The sequence below is a fragment of the Drosophila erecta genome, unplaced genomic scaffold (genome assembly GCF_003286155.1).
Source record: "Drosophila erecta strain 14021-0224.00,06,07 unplaced genomic scaffold, DereRS2 tig00000021-arrow-pilon, whole genome shotgun sequence".
Taxonomy (NCBI): Eukaryota; Metazoa; Arthropoda; class Insecta; order Diptera; family Drosophilidae; genus Drosophila; species Drosophila erecta.
This window is the reverse complement of record NW_020825198.1, coordinates 18365550-18384378: the sequence shown is the minus strand read 5'-3', so window position 1 is coordinate 18384378 and position 18829 is coordinate 18365550. Positions and strand designations below refer to the sequence as shown.

The 18829-nt window shown below is 37.8% G+C and overlaps 4 protein-coding genes across 18 annotated transcripts in view; all 4 read left to right on the top strand.

The window, feature by feature from the left end:
- LOC6543796 (glutamate-gated chloride channel) overlaps positions 1-1374 on the top strand; it is a 47107-nt gene extending 45733 nt beyond the window's left edge. For 8 of the 13 annotated variants that reach the window (XM_026976487.1, XM_026976483.1, XM_026976482.1 and 5 more), the window contains 3 exons: positions 182-184; positions 619-729; positions 802-1278. In XM_026976487.1, the coding sequence (XP_026832288.1) occupies positions 182-184; positions 619-729; positions 802-948 (261 nt within the window). In that variant the 3' untranslated portion in view covers positions 949-1278. Of the gene's footprint in view, positions 1-181; positions 185-618; positions 730-801 lie in introns of all 13 variants that reach the window. The other 5 variants (XM_026976493.1, XM_026976490.1, XM_026976491.1 and 2 more) reach the window with 3 other exon arrangements.
- A 7131-nt stretch (positions 1375-8505) lies between these two features.
- Positions 8506-14707, top strand: LOC6543793. Of its 3 annotated transcripts, XM_001973105.3 has the most exons (5): positions 8506-9028; positions 11304-11701; positions 12480-12639; positions 12822-12967; positions 13730-14707. In XM_001973105.3, the coding sequence occupies exons 1-5, from the start codon at positions 8950-8952 to the stop codon at positions 14642-14644; spliced, it is 1698 nt and encodes a 565-aa protein (XP_001973141.2). In that variant the 5' UTR covers positions 8506-8949; the 3' UTR covers positions 14645-14707. The 3 variants fall into 3 exon arrangements, with proteins under 3 accessions (XP_001973141.2, XP_015013045.1, XP_026833310.1); XM_015157559.2 differs by lacking the exon at positions 12822-12967 and having other exon boundaries at positions 8771-9028; positions 13730-14388; XM_026977509.1 differs by lacking the exons at positions 8506-9028; positions 11304-11701; positions 12822-12967 and having other exon boundaries at positions 12612-12639; positions 13730-14651.
- A 391-nt stretch (positions 14708-15098) lies between these two features.
- LOC6543792 (zinc finger protein 706) lies at positions 15099-16713 on the top strand. Its single transcript, XM_001973104.3, has 3 exons — positions 15099-15317; positions 15644-15793; positions 16363-16713. Exons 2-3 carry the CDS (start codon positions 15650-15652, stop codon positions 16450-16452), a joined length of 234 nt encoding a protein of 77 aa, XP_001973140.1. The 5' UTR covers positions 15099-15317; positions 15644-15649; the 3' UTR covers positions 16453-16713.
- Positions 16714-17160: 447 nt separating this feature from the next.
- Positions 17161-18637, top strand: LOC6543791 (zinc finger protein 706). Its single transcript, XM_001973103.3, has 3 exons — positions 17161-17370; positions 17656-17805; positions 18268-18637. The coding sequence occupies exons 2-3, from the start codon at positions 17662-17664 to the stop codon at positions 18355-18357; spliced, it is 234 nt and encodes a 77-aa protein (XP_001973139.1). The 5' UTR covers positions 17161-17370; positions 17656-17661; the 3' UTR covers positions 18358-18637.
- Positions 18638-18829: the final 192 nt, after the last annotated feature.

The following is an 18829-nucleotide window of genomic DNA, read 5'->3' as shown; positions in this document are numbered from 1 at the left end:
GAATCGAATACTGTACGTGCAAAATACAATTAGATCATTTTGAAAAAATCAATAAATATAATTAAATGCGCTGTGGTTATAAATAGAAAACCGTGTATTAAAATTGAATTTGCTCTTTTTTGCTTTTTCAACTGCTGCCTCTGACATAAATACAATCCAAATAATAAATAAATTAAAAAAGCCCGTAAGTATGCCCACCTACTAATAATAATTATTTTCTTAAATATTTCTGTAGTTAAATTTGGGAAAGCATTCCAAGCGCTTTTGTGATAAATTTCGTAGCGTTAAATTTCAATTTTTGTGCCACATGTCAAATAACTTTAATAAATCAAATATTTTTCTACCTTTTTTCATATATTTTTAACATACTTATACGCTTTTTGCTGGGTTTTTGCAAAAACGAAATGCAAACAACCAAAATATAACCAAACTGCAACCGCCAAACCAATTTTACGTTTTTTTTCGTATGCGTATGCGTATGTGTGTGTATGTATGTGTAAATAACTCCTTTTCACCACTTGTATTTGACTTGTAAAATTGCCAACTTGTTTGCCAACCACCACCATGGTCCAATCAAAATTAACAAATAAGTTTTTTAAATTTACCGCCGTCTATCAGGGCGAAAAGCGTCAAAACGCCGGGGCACCGAACGAAATCGTGGCATGCACCACCTGCGGCGGCAGCAACAGTCCGTGCACCCATTCGGCGAATAATGGCTGTGCCACAGAGGTGAGAGTACATGCCAAATAATCTGAGTCTGAACCTAAGCCACATATTCACAATGTACCATTTTGTTCGCAGACCTGCTTCGTTCAAGTGCGGAAAAAAGAGCCACCGCATCCGATTCGAGTGGCCAAGACGATCGATGTCATCGCTAGAATTACATTTCCAACTGCTTATGCCATTTTTCTGATATTCTTCTTTGTACACTATAAAGGATTTTCGTAAAACTAAGCAAAACACTACAGTACAGCATAAACATACTCGTACATTATAGATACTTGAACACGCTAAATTGCCGAAGCAAAGCCAGAAAACCCGTAAAGTATAGTAATTTGTAGAGAAACATGCAGACCGACATGAAAACTCGTTTGCTAAATTCTAGGGCCTTGCGAAGTCATCTAATTTTAATGGAACAAAGGGAAACACAAAGTACATCTAATTATTCATTAACGATTTTTTAAATGGCAACAACATGACAAAACCAGTGATAAAACGTCAAAATGAAAACATTAGTTTAAACTGAGTTGTTAATGGGGAAAAAGAAAATGAATAAGTTGTTAATAATTAATATTTACGAAAGTTAAATTTATGCAAATGAGCAAACATACGAAAGAAACATTTTCGACTGCCTTTTTTAAAAATAGTAGAAACCAACCAAAAAGCAAAAAAAAACTTTAAATTAAATTTGCAATTTTTGCATATGCTCGAAAATGCATTAGTTAATTATACCAACCAAAGAAACAAAGAAACACTGTCTAGCAATTGTAATATATAATATTTAAACAATTAATAAGCAAACAAATTAATGCTGAAAGTACCAAAAACACGATCCAAGAAGATAAAAAGACCTAGCCTATAACTATGAAATACAACGTATGAAACGCAAACCAAACAGCTTTAAGGCTTAACTATTTGAGTAGTCGAAATGATGCAACCTGTTTATACACATATACATAGATGTTATATATTTACAAGCAGCTCTAGTCGAATATTATGAAATTAAAACCCAGTTTTGTTCAATTCAATTCGATGAGTTGAAATGCCTCCGCATATGTCAAAGGTTATAAAACAGAACACACAAATTGTTACTCATCACACAGATTTTTACGTTACGCTTTACTGTATATAACATTGATTTAAATGTTTATTTAAATTCTGTTTATTTTTTCAATAAATGTTCGATATATAAACCAGCCTTGGTTTTACCGCATCGCATTGACTCACGCAAATGAAACCGCCGCAAAGTAGACCACAGTTAAGCTTTCCTAAACTTAGATTCGGGTGAAATAAAATCGCATAAAGTTAATTCATTTTATAGGAGGTAACAAAGAAAAATAGTTCACACCTTCGGAGATTCATTTCAATTGATCCATCAACGCCTTTTAAGTAGCAGCAGGAATTGCCTAAAAACTTTTATTAAAATACATATCAAAGCTCATAGAAAAACATAAACGAAGCTAACTAAAATATTTACAAAAATATGTGACACGAATCTTTATAAAACTCTCATAAGTAGCTATGAAGCATATGCCAACCCAACTATAAACTCACAAAACTAACACCCAAGTATTTTAGATAAAATGTATGTCCACAAATGCTGGCAACTAAAGAAGAAATACAAAACCTAAAAAAGCACGACCTAATTCAAACAACTTTAAACCTAAACCAAATTTAAACCTTGTGATAAAGAACACAAACAAAAATCCTAAATTTAAAAGAACCTTTGCATACGAAATTTTATTGAAATTAATTGAGAGCAGGTTATTGAGGGCCACGGTTACCAATTGTTTAAATAATATTACCTATATAGAACACAATATGCGTATACACGGAATGCTTTTTGCAAATAAATACATTTATGACTTTAGAGATTTGTAGATTTTTGGGAATTTTCTTTTCGCCATTTTGCAAGCTCTTCGCAGTTAATTCTGATTTAGCAAAAAATATATATAACTAAATAACAACTACGAAAAAGAAAACCCAAAGACAAGGACAATCTTTTTGCAATTTACAAAAACGAACAAGTTAATCTGAGTAAAGGAAGTGCTATGCCATCTTTCAAACAAGCAATGCCGAATAATTCAGAATCCTTTTGTAAAATTAGCTGCTTATATAGAACTCAAAAACTGAACTCCAAATGCATCGCGTCCAATGACAAATGTTTTTGTTGCGGAAATATAGTCAAGGGTAAGAAGTGTGAGTGGAATTTGCTGAATATGTGGCCAATATAAGGAATGTACAAATAAAATACGATAAAGATGGACCCTAGGAAACTATATTCGATTCGTTCTTTGAACAGCTTAAGCATGTAACTCTGTTAAATGTTAGTTAGCAATCGATTTGTGAAGGTGCCTTCTTTGAGAGAATTAAAACTTATTGATTGCTTAGATGGTTTCAGGCGAAACACAGTTTTTGTTATTATGGATGGGAACCCGACGTATGTGCCCTATAAGGATTTCTGTTTGGGATTGTGTTTAACTCCTCACAAGCAAAACTGCTGATAAATGAAGTAGAAGCTAATCCAAAGACCAGTAACATTATAAAAATGTATTTAAATATATCTAAAGCAAAGCCATAAAAGTTCACACTTAAAAAAGCATTAATGAATTTAGCAAACAAGAAAATTATATAAAAAAGATTTCAAATGATTACAAAATCTGTTCCATTTGATCATATACGATGGCTGCAAAATGCAGATTAAAACACTTTTTAAATTGTCATTATTCCAAAGCTTTATAATTTGTAAATGCTATGAACGAATTGTAAATACTAATATATCAAGGCAGTTAGCAGTAAAATCATTTTATCGAATAACTTTAAACTAATTTCTTTATAAACAATATTTGCTAAATCCATGACAGTCCAACTGAACTGTTTGCTAGAGATTTGTTAAAAAGTTATATATCTGAAATACGTTCAGAAAAGAAAATAAAAAAGTTAAACCATTGCGACAATTTCTGTTGTCCAATTTATTTCACATGCGAGTAGATTTCTTAAAGATCAATACAAGAAACCGAAGTCCCCACAATGCTACCAAACGTAATAATTATATTAACAACTTTTTTATAATGCACAATATTGAGCATAATAAAACCGATTTATTAACATTGCATTCCCAAATCGAACATCATGTAAATACACCAAGTACATAACACAAGTCAGAAATTAGTTATAAACGAGTAAATATTTGAAAAAACGATAAATTGGAAAACAACAAACAAAGAAACCAGAAAACTAATAAACAAAGCAGCTTCGCATTAATAAAGATCGTCTCAATCAGAAAACGAAAAGAATTATTAAATAAAATTGAAATAGTCGGACTTCTTATTGGGCTGGGAAACAAGTATTTGGGGCAAAAACTATATAAATATTAGAAATAAAAGAGCCTAGGTAAACTTGCGATTAAAAGGAAAAAAATGAATTTGTATCTGTGTCTGGCTTATTTAGATAGTTGTTATAGCTTATTCTCAGATGCTTATGTTTAATGGAATCTGTTCCCAAGGCAAGTGATTCATCAACCATTCGCCAAGTGGCATCTATAATCGTACAAAAATGATTCTAGATTGCCACATCTTCCCCCCGTAGAGTGGATGTATCTCAAACAACAACAGGGCATAGATATCAAAAAAGGCGCGCTGAGTTTTCAGGTCAATGCACACGAGCCACAGACACAGACACATTCTGTTGCCGTTAAGACGGGACTACCCCTAAAATCGACACCACACGTAGGAACAACCTGCCTGCCCATCGAATGACAACTGAAGGCGCTGGGGCTGCAACTGTCCCTGCACTGGGAGAAATCGGGGGTGAGCGAGGCCAGAAATTAAAAAATCAAATATTTATTGCATAATGATATGTTGTGTCTATGCTGCGCTCCAGCTTAAAAGTTAATTTATACACATATACTTAAATCTCTTGATTGTCGAATTCGTAAAATGATGTAGGTTTATATTTTAAGCCCTACTTCAACTATACCAAAGATAAATGAAAAAGCTCATGTCCCTACATTTTCTTCTATTTGTCCCTTGATATTTCTCCCAGTGTACTTATCGGCTCCGACTGGTTGGCAGATCTCAGAGCCGCCCTTGCCAGATAAACCAGCAAACAGGTTCGGCGAAAGGTTCAAACTCGGAACCGGCGAACGAGGACAAGTGTTTTGACCCGCGCAACAGCTTCCTTCCGCCCTGTTCGAAATGCAACTGTCTGTACACCGGGAACAAAAGAATGCCCTTTTAAACATAATTTGCGATATATTTAAATACATTTTACATATTTCTTTTACAGCAAGTTTTGTACTATCCCTTCGTGGTAAATGCTCAAATAATCATTAGATCGTGTTTCTATATGGTATATGTATTGTAATTGGTGTCAGGGTTATGTTTTCCAGTGCACCAGTTTGAGTTCAACTGGGATCGCGAGGGCCTCGCTTCGCTGACTTGTGCACCTGCAACAGCAGCCGGCGATGATGGCACGCGGTAAAGGTAGAGGTAAAGCTAGAGGTAGAGGTATAAGATACAACCCCTGGGGAAGGGGCCGAGTTCTACCTGGATGCAGTTGGCCGTTTGTCGTCTGCCGGTTGCCGCTTGTAATTATTTTGTGCCTCTGCAAGTGGCCGAAAAGGCAACAATCTCCCCTCTTTGGGAATTATATTCGTATCGCTGGCGGTAAAATACGTTACAATTTGTGGAGGGTGTGGATTCGATCGAACACATGTGAATTGATCTTAAGAAATATTTATGTCACGGTCAGTCCTTGGAGAAGAACATGTGTGTTAGGCCATAACAAGAGCCGAGTGCCAGAAGACAGCTGATGCTGCTTACTTAAATGGTTTATAAATGGTTTGAACTTCATAATCCCGTATGAAAAATACATAAAAGTCGCAGTGTAAAAAAATATCAAAGACGAAAGTACCCAGAATGTAAAGAAATTATTTATCTTATTGTTAAAGAATCATATCGATTTACTTACCAATAATATAAAGAGTAATATTTTATGGAAATTCTGCTAAAAATTAACTTTAAAATGTATATGAGCTCAAATGCAGGGCAATAATAAGCGTCCAAGATAGCTCATTTCTGCGTGGCTGTTTTAGGGACACCCTTTGGACATCTTTCAAGGACACCCTTTATGGAACTCAGTGCCCAATGACAACTAACCCTGTATGGCTGACCTGCAATCTCTGCTCAACAATCAACAATAAAACTCAATCATTGCTTGAGCACTGAACTCGACTACAATGAACTTGGGTGCCGAGTGGCTCGTACACCCCTGTCATTAGGAAATTTCCATATATGCGACACATGCAACGCCAGACAGCACCCCCACACAAATAACCCCCCTTTGGGTGCCCCATGCCCCGCTGACACGTGGCGCCAGGCAATTGCATGCAGGACTAACTAACACTCCGAATGGACGGACAGCAAGGACTTGCCAAATTAGGGAGCAAAGGCGACGGGGGCGTGCCAATTAGTCGCTTCAGGTGGCCAAGAAAAATCCAAATAAAAATTAATAACCACCGGGAAATGTTCCCACACTAAAAACGCGGGAATAGTAGCAATAATCCCCCTGGTGCCATTATAAGGATATTACGAGTCCTATGTTTGTTTATTCCGTGAAGTAGCTGAACCGCATCGGAAAAGTTAGCCACCCTGGTAAGTAACCCCTAGTCACAGGCAAGTACAGCCTGGCCCGCACCAGCTCCAAATCAATCATTTACATAATCGCTATAGCCACATTTGCTTTTCGAAATTTCACGCGCTTTTCCTTGGAAATGAACAAGTTGCGTGGTTTTAATTGTTTCTATTTTCCCACTCGGGGGTTGGACTTGACCACTCCACTCCCATTCCAAATGCAATTGCTTGAGCATTACAGAGCAAAGTTGTGGTGACTTGCAAGGTGGGGCAATTTGTCATATTACACAGATAAGTTGGCACCTGCCATCAACTTTGCAGGAGGTGGTTCCACACCTTCTCTGGAACTATAATTTCAAGTTGTATCCAATCGATTCCTAATGAGCTTGAACATTGTGGAAATTTGTATTGCCCAATCCTAGTGCGTCCAGTGAAAATTATTGGGTGACCGCGCAAAGAAGTTGGAGCTTGGGTAAATACACACCAACGTCATTGTCCATCGATCGGATTTAGTGTAATGCATTTCGAGGAAATATTCAGTCTAATGATTTGTTTGCACGTTTTCTTTTGAAGAGCGCCGATATGGTACCATATTTGTATAGCTAAGATCTTAACTCATTTTGATTTTTAATACCTTGTTACTCTAACATACTAAAAAATTATTTAAATCTAATAATGTATCCCCTATATTATAGTACAAATTAATACAAACTAATTTTTATTAAATAAATATATTTATATATCATTTTTTTAATTAATAAATAAAATGTTTTAAGGTTATCCCATCTGTTGTTCTTCCATTAGTTTAGTGTTATCTTTACGCAAATATAAAAGCCAACAAATTTGGTTAAAATTCCATTAAACCAAAGAAACACACATCAAAAAATTATATCTTTAGGCAGGACAATATCCAATAAAAGCATTACTTATTGAACTATTGAACTATTTCCGCAAATGCGGCTTTTACTTTCTCATTCATAGAGATACAAAAGCCAGCCGCTGGAACCATTAGCACTACTTCTAAGATAGCATTGTTTAACCCGTCCCAAATTTGATTCCATATATTATTACGCCCTCTGCTATCCTAAGGTTTTTGATCCTGACCGAAAAAAGTCTGTTAGCAACAAATGTACAACCAAAGGAAAAATGGGGAAAAAATTGGATCGAAAAGCAAATGCTACCCATTAACAATAAAATACACAGCGAAAAAACAGTGGGGGTGGCAAATAGGCTGGTCGAAGAGTGGGCGAAATGGGTTGGGGGTATAAAAACAAGGCAGAAATTCGTTTTTTATGTACCGCGAGTTTTTTATAGTTCGTTGTTGTTGCTGTTGTTGGTGGCACGTTATCAACAATCTCGTTTTACCAAATAACGCAAAGTGCGCGTCATGGCATTGGTACACCGAAAGAAAACATTGCTCACCTAACACATGCCACTTGAAGAAGCTTTAACTATTTTTAATAAGATCAACATAAATGTAAAGCATATGTAAGTAAAATATACTTACAAATATACTAAACAAATGAATTCGTTGATAAAATCTATCTTTGGACTTTAATGCTGTTAATAAATAACTATAATATTGAACATCTTAGAAGGCCGAGTACTGTTGAGATCATCAAGGCTGCGAGTATTGTTCCCAGTGTATTCCTGAGCTGGTACTGATGGTGGTTCCTGGTGTTTCCTGGCGTTTCCTGGTGTTGGTGGTGCTGTTGCCATATAGCACACGCTATAGTTCGCTTACGGAATAGCTGAAACTGCATTAAAGAGCGGAGGGAGTGGTCGTGGTAGGTGGTAGTAGTGGTAGTGGTAGTGCTAGATGGTAAAGGCAGTGGTGCTGGTATTGGTCGTGGCCGAAAGAGAGTAGTTCTAGAAGGCTAGGGCTAGTGGAAATTGGTAGCAACACTCCGACGTCTGTATATATCGCATTATATTTTTTACTCAGTTTCGGTGGTGGCTGGTGGTTGGCCAAAAGACGGTGGCAGGATGACGATGATGATGATGACGACAGCAGGGCCATGGCCAGGGGCAGGGAACCTACCCTCGGATCGGGCGCTCTCTCTCTTTCCTGCCCCTTCCCGCAACGCCAGGTGTGTCGGTGTGCGTTCCTGCGAGCTGCTCGCACCGTTTTTGCTTTAAAGTTTTGTGTGGTAGCAAATAATATTTTAGTTAGTCACTTGCCGTCGTCAAGGATACGCCGTTCAGTTATTTGTTGTGCAACGTTGTTCCTGGCAACCACGAGTCCTCGGCCAGCAAGGACCTGTGCCGCTTCGGAACGAAAGGCTTTCAGTGCCAGGCTCGAATCGAGTGCTAGCGACAGGGACAGCAACACTAGCACCTGTCTAGATCTAGAAACCTTTTTATATACTCGTTTATTATCCGGCCGGTAGGCGGCAGCGCTGCCAACTGCGCAGTCGACGTCGACGTCGCTGCCTAGCTCACCTTACATAGCCGCAAATTCAAATTTGAACTTCAGTCAAGTGTCAAAGCTCAAAGGATTAGCATGTCCTTGCAGCTGCAGCATGTGTGAACCAGTGAAGACCAATGCGAAAAACAATCTTCAGAGCCAAATTACTCACTGACTTGCCAAAAAGTGATGAAACGCGACCAGAAACCGGAAAGGATCAACCTGAAAAGTGCTTTACAACTGTCAGATTTGGAGAAACTATCCAAAGGTAAGCGATCTCAGGTGATCTCCGCTTAGCCACTGGCGATTCAAACCATAGCTGACTTTGAGTCTTGGCACTGGGAGAATTCACAGTTGATTTTATTATTCTGTGGTTCTGCGGGTGCCAAAATTTAATCAACAGCTCCATACAACGATAAAAAATTAAACATAATAATATTAGTAGGGAGTTCTTAGGATTTTAAATGGAGTAAGCTGATTACACGGACATATGTAGATGAGTTGTTTATTATTAGAAAGTATAGCCCCCAAAACAGATAAAGAACATATAATTAATAACCTTTTTAGAAACTCTACAAAACATTTACCTTTTACCTAATAAAACAGGCTTGAAGCCAAGTTTTCATTTAAGAACTATTTTCACTTTACTTAAAAAACGTTCTTCCAATATTCAGTAATAAAGGAAATTTTTTAACGCATATAACGCCATAACTTAAAATCGATTGAAAATAAAGGTCATAATAATATACGCGCTTCCTTAAAAATAATTTTCCCCAACCCCAAATGAATTTTTTTCTTGACCAAGTTTGAGCATTCTAAATTATCAAATCACAGCCATCGCTATATTACTCATACGCCCCAGTACCAACCCCATAGAACTGCCAACGTCACGACTGCGTTGGTTCCTCTACTTTTACAATCCAATGCGCAGTGCCCAAACAAAATTAATTTCCACCCAACACGCAACGAAAATATCGAGGAGGATTGCAGGGAGCAATTAATTTGGGGCTAGGCTCAAATTGTTAGACTTAAAAATACTAAAGGCCCAGAGTGAGGCACAATCGCTGGCCAAACTTTAGAGACATTGAACTTTCGGGGGGTCAAAAGTATTTCCTAACTTGGCCAACTGCCCGCACATTAATGTGTTATGAGGGGAGGCAGTCGAACCCCCTTGAAACAATTAAGTGCAATGCAAAGGGCGTGTCAGAGTTCAGTAATTGACCTCACCAATGGAAATTTACATTTGAACTTATCTTGATTGGAAATTACATTTTTAAATGTACATTGTACATGTCCAGCTGTCCAGCGTAATCAAGGCAGCCCTCACTCAAGGATATCCAGCGGCAGGACTATTGGCCCAGGTGGAAATCCTTCTGCAAATTGCTTCACTCATAACTCATTTCTCTAATAGAACCGGGGGCGTGACCCAAAGCTAAAGGCACCTGTCCAGAGAGCAAATAAATATTTGATGAGGGAATTCTGAAAACTTCTGTAAATTCCATTTCAATTGTAGTTTTGAACACAAATAAGGTCCTAGGGGTCCTAGTTATAGTTGTCTAAGTAATCTTTGAAATTGAATTACATTGAGTGCAGTTGGAATCGATTTCGAAAATGTGTATCTTGAAATCAAAATGATTTAGTAGTAGTTATCTAAATGAAAGTTAATTGTTTTGAGCTTTTTTTATATCTACAAAATACCTCTCATAATTTTATTACTACTTTATTTTTGTATTTCTTTGAAAATGTTAACGCTGAGATATTTTGAAATTCATTTCAAGGATTATTCTCTATAGGCGCTCTCCTGTAAAAACCAAGCAGTTCGCGCACTTATATTTAAGTAAATTGCTAGCCAAAAGTATTTCAGCACTCTAACCGCCGTCAATCTATATAATTTGGCCTCCTTCGCTGCATTTTCCGGCGGCATAAATTAGCATTAATTCATAAGTCAGCCAGGCCACCAATTGAAATCCAAAAAAAGGAGAAAATGAAGCAGAAAGGAAAATGTTTTTCGGCTGGAAAAGCGAATTTGCATACAAACTGCAACGTACAACGCCCCCCGAACAACAAATTATGTGGGGCTGTGAACTGGAGAACAGGGGTTTTGTAGGCCTACTAGGATTCCGATGGCTTGAGTTGGGTAGGGGAATGGGGGGTTGGAGGATTGGGGATTGGATGGGGAATGGGGAATGGGGAATGGTGCGACAGCCTAAACGCCGGCAGTGTTCCTGAATAATGGGCCACCGGCGCCAACTGACGTTGGTAGGCAATTTTCTAGGAATCTAGATGGGGTTGCGTCGTGTGTCTATGGTGAGGTGCAACTAGATATATGTGTATATGAGTGCCATATGTGTATGTGTATATAGGTGCACATGTTGTACGGCAAAGGGCTACTGCATAATTTATTTAATCGCGGGCAACAAATCTAAATTGATCGTTAGGCGTAGGCGAACGAACAGCCAGCTGAACCAACAAAATGTCTAACAAGGATATTGCATGTTCTCTATATGTATTCAACTATTTTTTCCTCCGCTTTTCCATTGCAGTGCCAATTACCGAGAGAGGTTTTTTTAAAAGCGGACAAGCGAATATGGCGCCGCAACAACAGAACTCCACATTCATCGATGATAATCTGGACAGCTGTCCATCGCTATTAAATCTACCCGAAAGTCCCATTCTCCCGCCGCGACGATGTCAGAATCAAGACACCAACAATAATAATAATAATAAGCAGCCATTCGAGGAGCGCTTGGTGGATGAATCGCTATCGGTGGGGGAACCACCATTAGCACCACCTATACCTATACCTATGCCCATACCCATGGCACCAGCACCACCACATCGGCAAGCATGCAAAAATAAACACGGCAGGGAAAACGGAAACGCTGGTCAGGCCAGTCGTCGCCACCGTTCCATTTCCCTCTATGGCGTTAATAGCACTGTGGTAAGTGCCCCCTCCTCATCCTCCTCCTCCCGCCCCTGGTCCCCTGCCCCTTTGGCTACTGACTACCCCACTCAAATCCCCGCCTCTGATTTTCGGTTGCGCCAGCTTTTCCACTGAAATCAAACAAATCATCTAATTGGCAGTGGCAGGCAGAGCCGATAGTCATATGCTTATGTGGGTAGTGCTATACTGACATATAAGGGTATGGGAAACTTCGATAGTGCGTCTGTTACTTAAGAAATTGACTGCAACCTTGCGTTTTCGTAGGAAACTTCTTTATATGAATTCTTTGCACAACTTTTACTGGTTCTGGTAAAAGCTTAGAATACAATATGTAATCACTTATTAAACTGGATGACATTGCAAGGAGTTTTTTTTAAATTTCAAAAATTTGTTTACCTTAATAGAATTGTTCAAGGACAAAATAAGATGAAAATGAGACCTAAGCCAATAATGTTACTAAATAATATTGGCTTATTAAGGAAATATATAGAGCTTACACCAAAATATTATCCAATGTGAATAATTCCTATTACTCTTTTAAAACTATCTAGTAAAAATACTAATACACTTAATACCACTATTAGTGGTGTTATTATTGCCAAATAATAAATTGACCACAATACACATTTATGCGATTTATCTTTACGATTTGACTAAAAGGGAAATTCTCCATTAATTTCCCCTGCTTGTATGTCAATACCCCACTTTACACAATCGATACCTAATAACCTGGCAACCCTGTTAATCGATCCCTGTTCTTCTGGCAATCCTTCAGGAGCAAGGCCACAAGGAAATCCCCATCTGGATGGACGATGGAGAGGCGCGTTACGTATCAGGAGTGACGAACAAGACGACGTGCGATGACATAATCAAGGCGCTGATTGATGACGAACTGCGGAATGGCGATGGGTTGTACTGCGGCAATAATCCGAAAGGTGGGTTTATAATAATAATTCGCAGCCGATCCTGTCGTGACTGCTATTTTTTATACAACACAATTTGGCTTTTTATTTATTTATGCTCCTTATTTACAATTTCTTTTATTTTCTCTCATTTTGCGTTTCGTTTCGTTCCGTTTCATTCAATTTTCCCGTTTTCCGCACGTTGGAAAAACAAGATGGCGGCCAGAGGAAAGCGGCAGCAGCATCGCGTGACTACAGCGATTACATTATAACGGAAAGTTGGGGCGGAATAGAGCGGTGCTATGATGGCAACATGGCCATTTTGCCCGTTTGGCGCGCTTGGAGCCGTGTACACAATGAGGTAATGGCAACAATGGCAGTTGGTGGACCAGGGGAATCCCACCTGGCGTGCAGAAAAAAAGGAGCAAAATAAAAGAGAAACACCAGCAAACTGGGCCCGAAAGCAAAAAACAAAAAACGAAAAGTCTACAGTGATTGCATAATAAGCGCTTTTTTCCTGGCGCCACACGCAAGCCAAGAAATGTGAAATTCATGTCGTTCTCGAAAACCCACTCCATACGTTCTCCATATCCCCCTTTCAAAGTCACACCCGCAGCTATACATATGTATGTATATAGTACCACTAGCATTTGACTTATGCTTTGGCTTTTCGTATTTATTTGTTTATGACGCACCGAGTGAAATCAATTTGCCTATTGATTTTTATATCTGAGTTCATGTTTTCGTTTCGGCCTAATTATGCTGTAAATGTTTTATGACCTTAACCATTAGCCATGGGAATAACGTAATTCTTGGAAAACGAATGCCTAATTGCTATTTGATGATCTTATCCATTTAATGGAGGGAAAGAGTTAAGAACAAATGCCAAGGTGGTTTTATAGTCAGAGCTATCTTGATTGTCAATATAATCACAAAATAAGCTATATAGTTTAATATTGTTTTGTAGAGAATTATACAATGATAAAACAAACGTCAATTTGTTACTTTAATAAGAATAACATAAATTGAGGAGTAAAATGTGTTCATAGAGTAATACAATTTTTTATTTTTTAAAATAATTTAATTCATTTAAAAACAATTATTTCTCATCTATGTATTACAGTTGCGCATCTCGTTAAAACACCGTGATAGCTTCAGAGATCCCCTTGCCATGCAATTAGTGCCCCATTCACAACCACCCACGGGATTTTCGATGTACAAGTGGCTCAAGAAGCTACTGCATCTTAAAAAGGAAAAGAAGACGATACCAAAACCCACAAAAACGCCTCCGAAAGTGCCTAATAAATTGAAGGAGAAGAGAGTGCACGGTCAAAAGCAAATAGTGCCCAATGACTTGGTCGTGATTATAATGCCAGACCAACTGTATAGGGGTACCGAAAACAATGCCAAATCAAAACTTTATAAACTGGCCGAGAATCGCGTCTCCAAGCAGCGGCATCGAAGACGAAGTCGTCTCGAGATGACCAAAGCCTCAGTTGAAACATTCAAAACAGCAGTTCCCAGCGAATGCAATAAAAATAACTATAATGTTAATAATTGCATAAGGAGGCGAAAGGATAAGCCGTTGAGAAATAGTGTACGTTATAAGTTGGCATCTCTTCATGCCGACATGAATGTTCGCTATGAAAAGGAACACGCTCTAACACGGCAGCTATCGGAAAAGTGCCGACTGTACCGATTGCAGAACGAACGGTACAAGGGACCGGAAATGGAGTTATCGGTCGGGCAGTTGCAACAAAATATCGAAGCCTATGCCGAGGACATAATTAAAACTGAACACGAACTTCTGGAATTGAAAAATGAGATCAGACACGATATTTCGCTGATCAATAATTTAAAACGTTTGACCTTGGAGGAAACGGAGGCAGATGCCGCCTGTAAAAGAGGCGTTGCAAAAGTACCACATCCCTCACAGCAAAATGAATATACCCCTCAAGATGCTAAAACTATGCAGGCAATGCAGTTTGTTGATAATATTTACGAGTTTTGCGATAATAATGCCAGTATGCTGGTGTAATTGCAAATAAATGTAACTTGTTAAGTTTTTTACTAAAATAAATAAACATTTTTTTAAAATATTTGAAATTACGATTTTAAATGGTTGTGGTTTCTTAAAGCCCCTTTAGCTTACAATTACCAATAATAATACAAATTTTTGAAGCTCTTATTTGTTGGTAACATTTTTTCTAGAATTATTAACAATTAAAGAGTTCAAATTGAATAATAAAAATAGTTAAAATAAGTTTTTATTTTTTAAAGCCCTAACCCTAGGCTGGTGCTGAAGCTCTTATTGAACTTTCTTTTGAATTAAAGATTTTAAATATTGAATAACACTATGCAACAGATGCACACAATACCCATTTTAAATTGTTTCGGAATAATCTTCAAAACTAACTTAAAAATTTTCCAAATGTTATTTATATGACGATTTAAGGGGTTTGAGTCAGGGTAAATGTCAGTCAAAGACTCGAACCCACATATGTTGCAGAACGAACATTTCGGATATACTTGAACTCTGGTCCCACTTATTCCATGCAGAAAACAAAACCCATCAAATGAATAGTATTTTAAGACAAATTGTCAATAATTTCGGGTAACAAAACATTTTACTTTACAAAGAGTCTTACTTAAATTCGAAGCTGCATCGCCTGCATTTAGTGCAGCCATCCAAATTTACTCGGGTTAATTAGGTAAGTAAGAATGGGTTCGCAAAAAAGCGCAGAACGTGGTCGCAATCCACATTTTCACTTGTGGGGGTGGAGTGATTTGTTGTTGCAGTACAGTAACGCAACAGATTTGATCAACATTTTATTAATATCTTATCGATAGAACTACACAGATCGTGGAAAATCCACTCTCGTGACTGGGAACTCCTATTTGGTTTAAGTGGGTGGGGATAACAAGTGAAAGTTACTGCGCTTCTGCCGCCTTTGTTGCAAATCCCGTTTGGGCCACAGATGATTAATGACCTTTTGGCAATCCACTTGAACTAACCCCTCTATTTGCATTTGAGCAGCAAGCAATGGCACGTGGACACCAGAAGATCCAGTCGCAGGCGAAGGCCTCCGAGAAACAAGCCAAACTGAAGAAGCAGCAAGGACACAGTGCCAACGATCAGAAAAAGGCGGCTCAGAAGGCACTTGTCCATGTGTGCGCCGTTTGCAAGGTGAGCCAGCTACAGTGGAGCCGCTGTAAAATGAACAAACTAGTGTAGATTGAAGCGGGCCATTTGAGCTTGAAAATGCCTATTCTATTCTATGCAATTCCGCACTGTGCAATACAGCACTTAAAACAAAAAATGGCACATACCACTTAAAGTAAATTGTTAACTTGTGATATTGTAACGCTCGCTTCGTCTTTTATCCATGTTTGTTATTATATAAAATCCTGGCATTGACTAATATAAGTCTGATATACATAGATCACAGAATATTATGCAAATATATCCCACATACATTTTTATCACATTTCAACATATTAACAATAACACTTTCACTTGTTTTTACATTAATTCAATTCGGCATAAATAATTACCAGTTTCAAAGCAATATGTTGGTCCAACGTCATCTTAAATTATATTATGGCCAAGCACTGCTGATATATTGGTTACTTTAAATGATAACACATTGATATGCTATCAGCCTTTCTTACGGTTATATATTTCCGGCTCACCTTCCTTTTTAAAGATAACAATTGGAAGGTTTATCTAATCGATTCCCTAATTCTCCATTTCAGTCCCAAATGCCCGATCCCAAGACTTACAAGCAGCACTTCGAGAACAAGCATCCCAAGAACGACATGCCCGAGGAGCTGAAGGAAGTCTGATGGCCATTTTACTTAAAGCTGAACGAGATGGACGAGTTGCCTACCAGTACGAAACATTTGCAACAATAAATTAGAATCGGCCCGAAGAAGAAAGCCCACAATCAAGCCGAAGCCAAGAGGATGGATAATAGACGTAATAATAATATATGCCAGATTTTTCGTATACACACTGCTTTTTGGGTTTGTTTTATACATTGAAATTAACACTGTATGCGAATGTTCGATGTGTGGCAAACCGAATACAAAGACACCTACCTACCTTACGAAATTAATAGAAATTGTTTAATTCCTGACAACAGGACAGGAAGATATCTAGGACACCATAAATAAATACTCTGAGCTCCGTTTTGGATTTGGTTTACACGTAAAAGTTTTATACGAATTATGCCAGAAATGAAAGCAAATAAATCTTTTTGTACTATAACTAAATTATGTAAATGACAATTTATAAATAAAAATGTTAAAACTAACCTTTTTTGATCTATATGATATTCCATTTTAATTCACCCCGCCAAATTGTTGATATCCTTCTAGTTATAGATAAAAATAATATCTTTTTTGTTTTGGTCGCTTAAAACATGAACATAGAACATATACTTTTTAATTTCATTACTATAGAAATAATTATGAAAACCATTCATTACGAGTACCGTTAAGTGGTTCGAGTCAGGGTGTATGTTAATCAGAGACGCGAACCCACAGATATTTATGCCCTAACATTTTGGATATAGTTAAACTCTGGTCCCATTCAACCCTGGCAGCGAAACAAAACTCGACAAATTGATAAAAATCTACGGTTAATCGTCAATAATTTCGGGTATCAAATCAAAACAGATTATTAACAACAAATTTTACGTCACTCCAAGGCCGCATCACCTGCATTTAGTGCAGGAAACCAATTTTAATCGGGTAAATTAGGTAAGTTGGGATGGGTTCGCAAAAAGAGCGCAGAACGTGGTCGCAACCCACATTTTCACTTGCAAGGGTGATTTGTTGTTGTTCCTGTACAGTGTCGTGTCAGATTTCTTGCAAAATATAAATAAGTGGTATCTTAACTATATGCTGACCGGAGGTGTACTTTCCGTTCGGTAACCCCAAGAGCAAACCATTAAGATGTGTGGGAGAAAGTGAAAGCCGCCTTTGTTGCGAATCCCAAAGATGATATGCATATGTATGCTAACTCTTCCATTTGCAATCAAACAGAAAGAAATGGCGCGTGGACACCAGAAGATCCAGTCGCAGGCGAAGGCCTCCGAGAAACAGGCCAAACTGAAGAAGCAGCAAGGACACAGTGCCAACGATCAGAAAAAGGCGGCTCAAAAGGCACTTGTCCATGTGTGCGCCGTTTGCAAGGTGAGCCAGCTACAGTGAAACCTTCCTAATCAGCAACTGCAGTAGGTTATGCAAGTAGTTTTGACACAGCTAGAAAATTAGCTCACGTACTCGTGCACTTTAACGTCGAGCTTTTATAACTCTAGTAGCTTAGATACAGTTTACTAAGAAACATAGTTTCAAGCGATTTAAAAATGTCTTTCTTTCTGAGATCGAGAATATGGATATTTACGATATTTGTTGTTATTAATGCAAAGTATATCTATAACCGACAGAATATATTATTTAAGCAATGAAATTATTAGTATCAAGACAGTTCAAGTTATCCCTTGAGTTCTCCGAAGCTTTAAAATAAAGAAACTGCAGTTGCGATTCAGATGAATGTTATTATGTATTCCACCTTTTTTCAAACTAATAGTAAATACAGATTCCTCGTACTTTGTGGTTTATGTGAAACCTAATCGAGTCTCCTCTCCATTTCAGTCGCAAATGCCCGATCCCAAGACTTATAAGCAGCATTTCGAGAACAAGCATCCCAAGAACGATATGCCCGAGGAACTGAAGGAGGTCTGATGACCGAAGTGGCTGGGTGCATATATAAATATATCAAGCTGATCGAAATCGACGAATTTCCTACCAGTACGAAACTTTTGCAACAATAATTTTACATCAGCCCCAATACAACATCAATATTTAAGCCGATGAAAAGGGGGCGCATAAAGTTAGAACATAGTTTCCAAAGCAAAGGGCCCAGCTGAATTTTTTATATACACATTGGTGACTTTTGGTTTATACATTGAAAATAACACATGGCTACCACAATACAAAGCAATTTTCCACATAGTAAAATAAATACGTTGTTTTATTTTTTATTTTCCTTGAAAGGCAACGAGCTATTTGAGTAACAATAATTACTTGGGCTTCGTTTTTGATTTGGCTTATGAACAACGATGCTAACAATATCATAGTTTTGTATACGATTTATGCCAGAAATGAAATCAATCTTTTTGTACTATAAACCTTTGAAAACATCATGTAAATGAGA

What these genes read in the sequence shown, in the direction of transcription:
- LOC6543793 (XM_001973105.3), top strand. Translation starts at nt 8,950, where the DNA reads ATGAAACGCGACCAGAAACCGGAAAGGATCAACCTGAAAAGTGCTTTA. An exon ending in TTTGGAGAAACTATCCAAAG is followed by an intron (nt 9,029 to 11,303) that starts GTAAGCGATCTC and finishes TTTCCATTGCAG; the next exon opens with TGCCAATTACCGAGAGAGGT. An exon ending in ATGGCGTTAATAGCACTGTG is followed by an intron (nt 11,702 to 12,479) that starts GTAAGTGCCCCC and finishes GCAATCCTTCAG; the next exon opens with GAGCAAGGCCACAAGGAAAT.
- LOC6543792 (XM_001973104.3), top strand. Translation starts at nt 15,650, where the DNA reads ATGGCACGTGGACACCAGAAGATCCAGTCGCAGGCGAAGGCCTCCGAG. An exon ending in ATGTGTGCGCCGTTTGCAAG is followed by an intron (nt 15,794 to 16,362) that starts GTGAGCCAGCTA and finishes TCTCCATTTCAG; the next exon opens with TCCCAAATGCCCGATCCCAA.
- LOC6543791 (XM_001973103.3), top strand. Translation starts at nt 17,662, where the DNA reads ATGGCGCGTGGACACCAGAAGATCCAGTCGCAGGCGAAGGCCTCCGAG. An exon ending in ATGTGTGCGCCGTTTGCAAG is followed by an intron (nt 17,806 to 18,267) that starts GTGAGCCAGCTA and finishes TCTCCATTTCAG; the next exon opens with TCGCAAATGCCCGATCCCAA.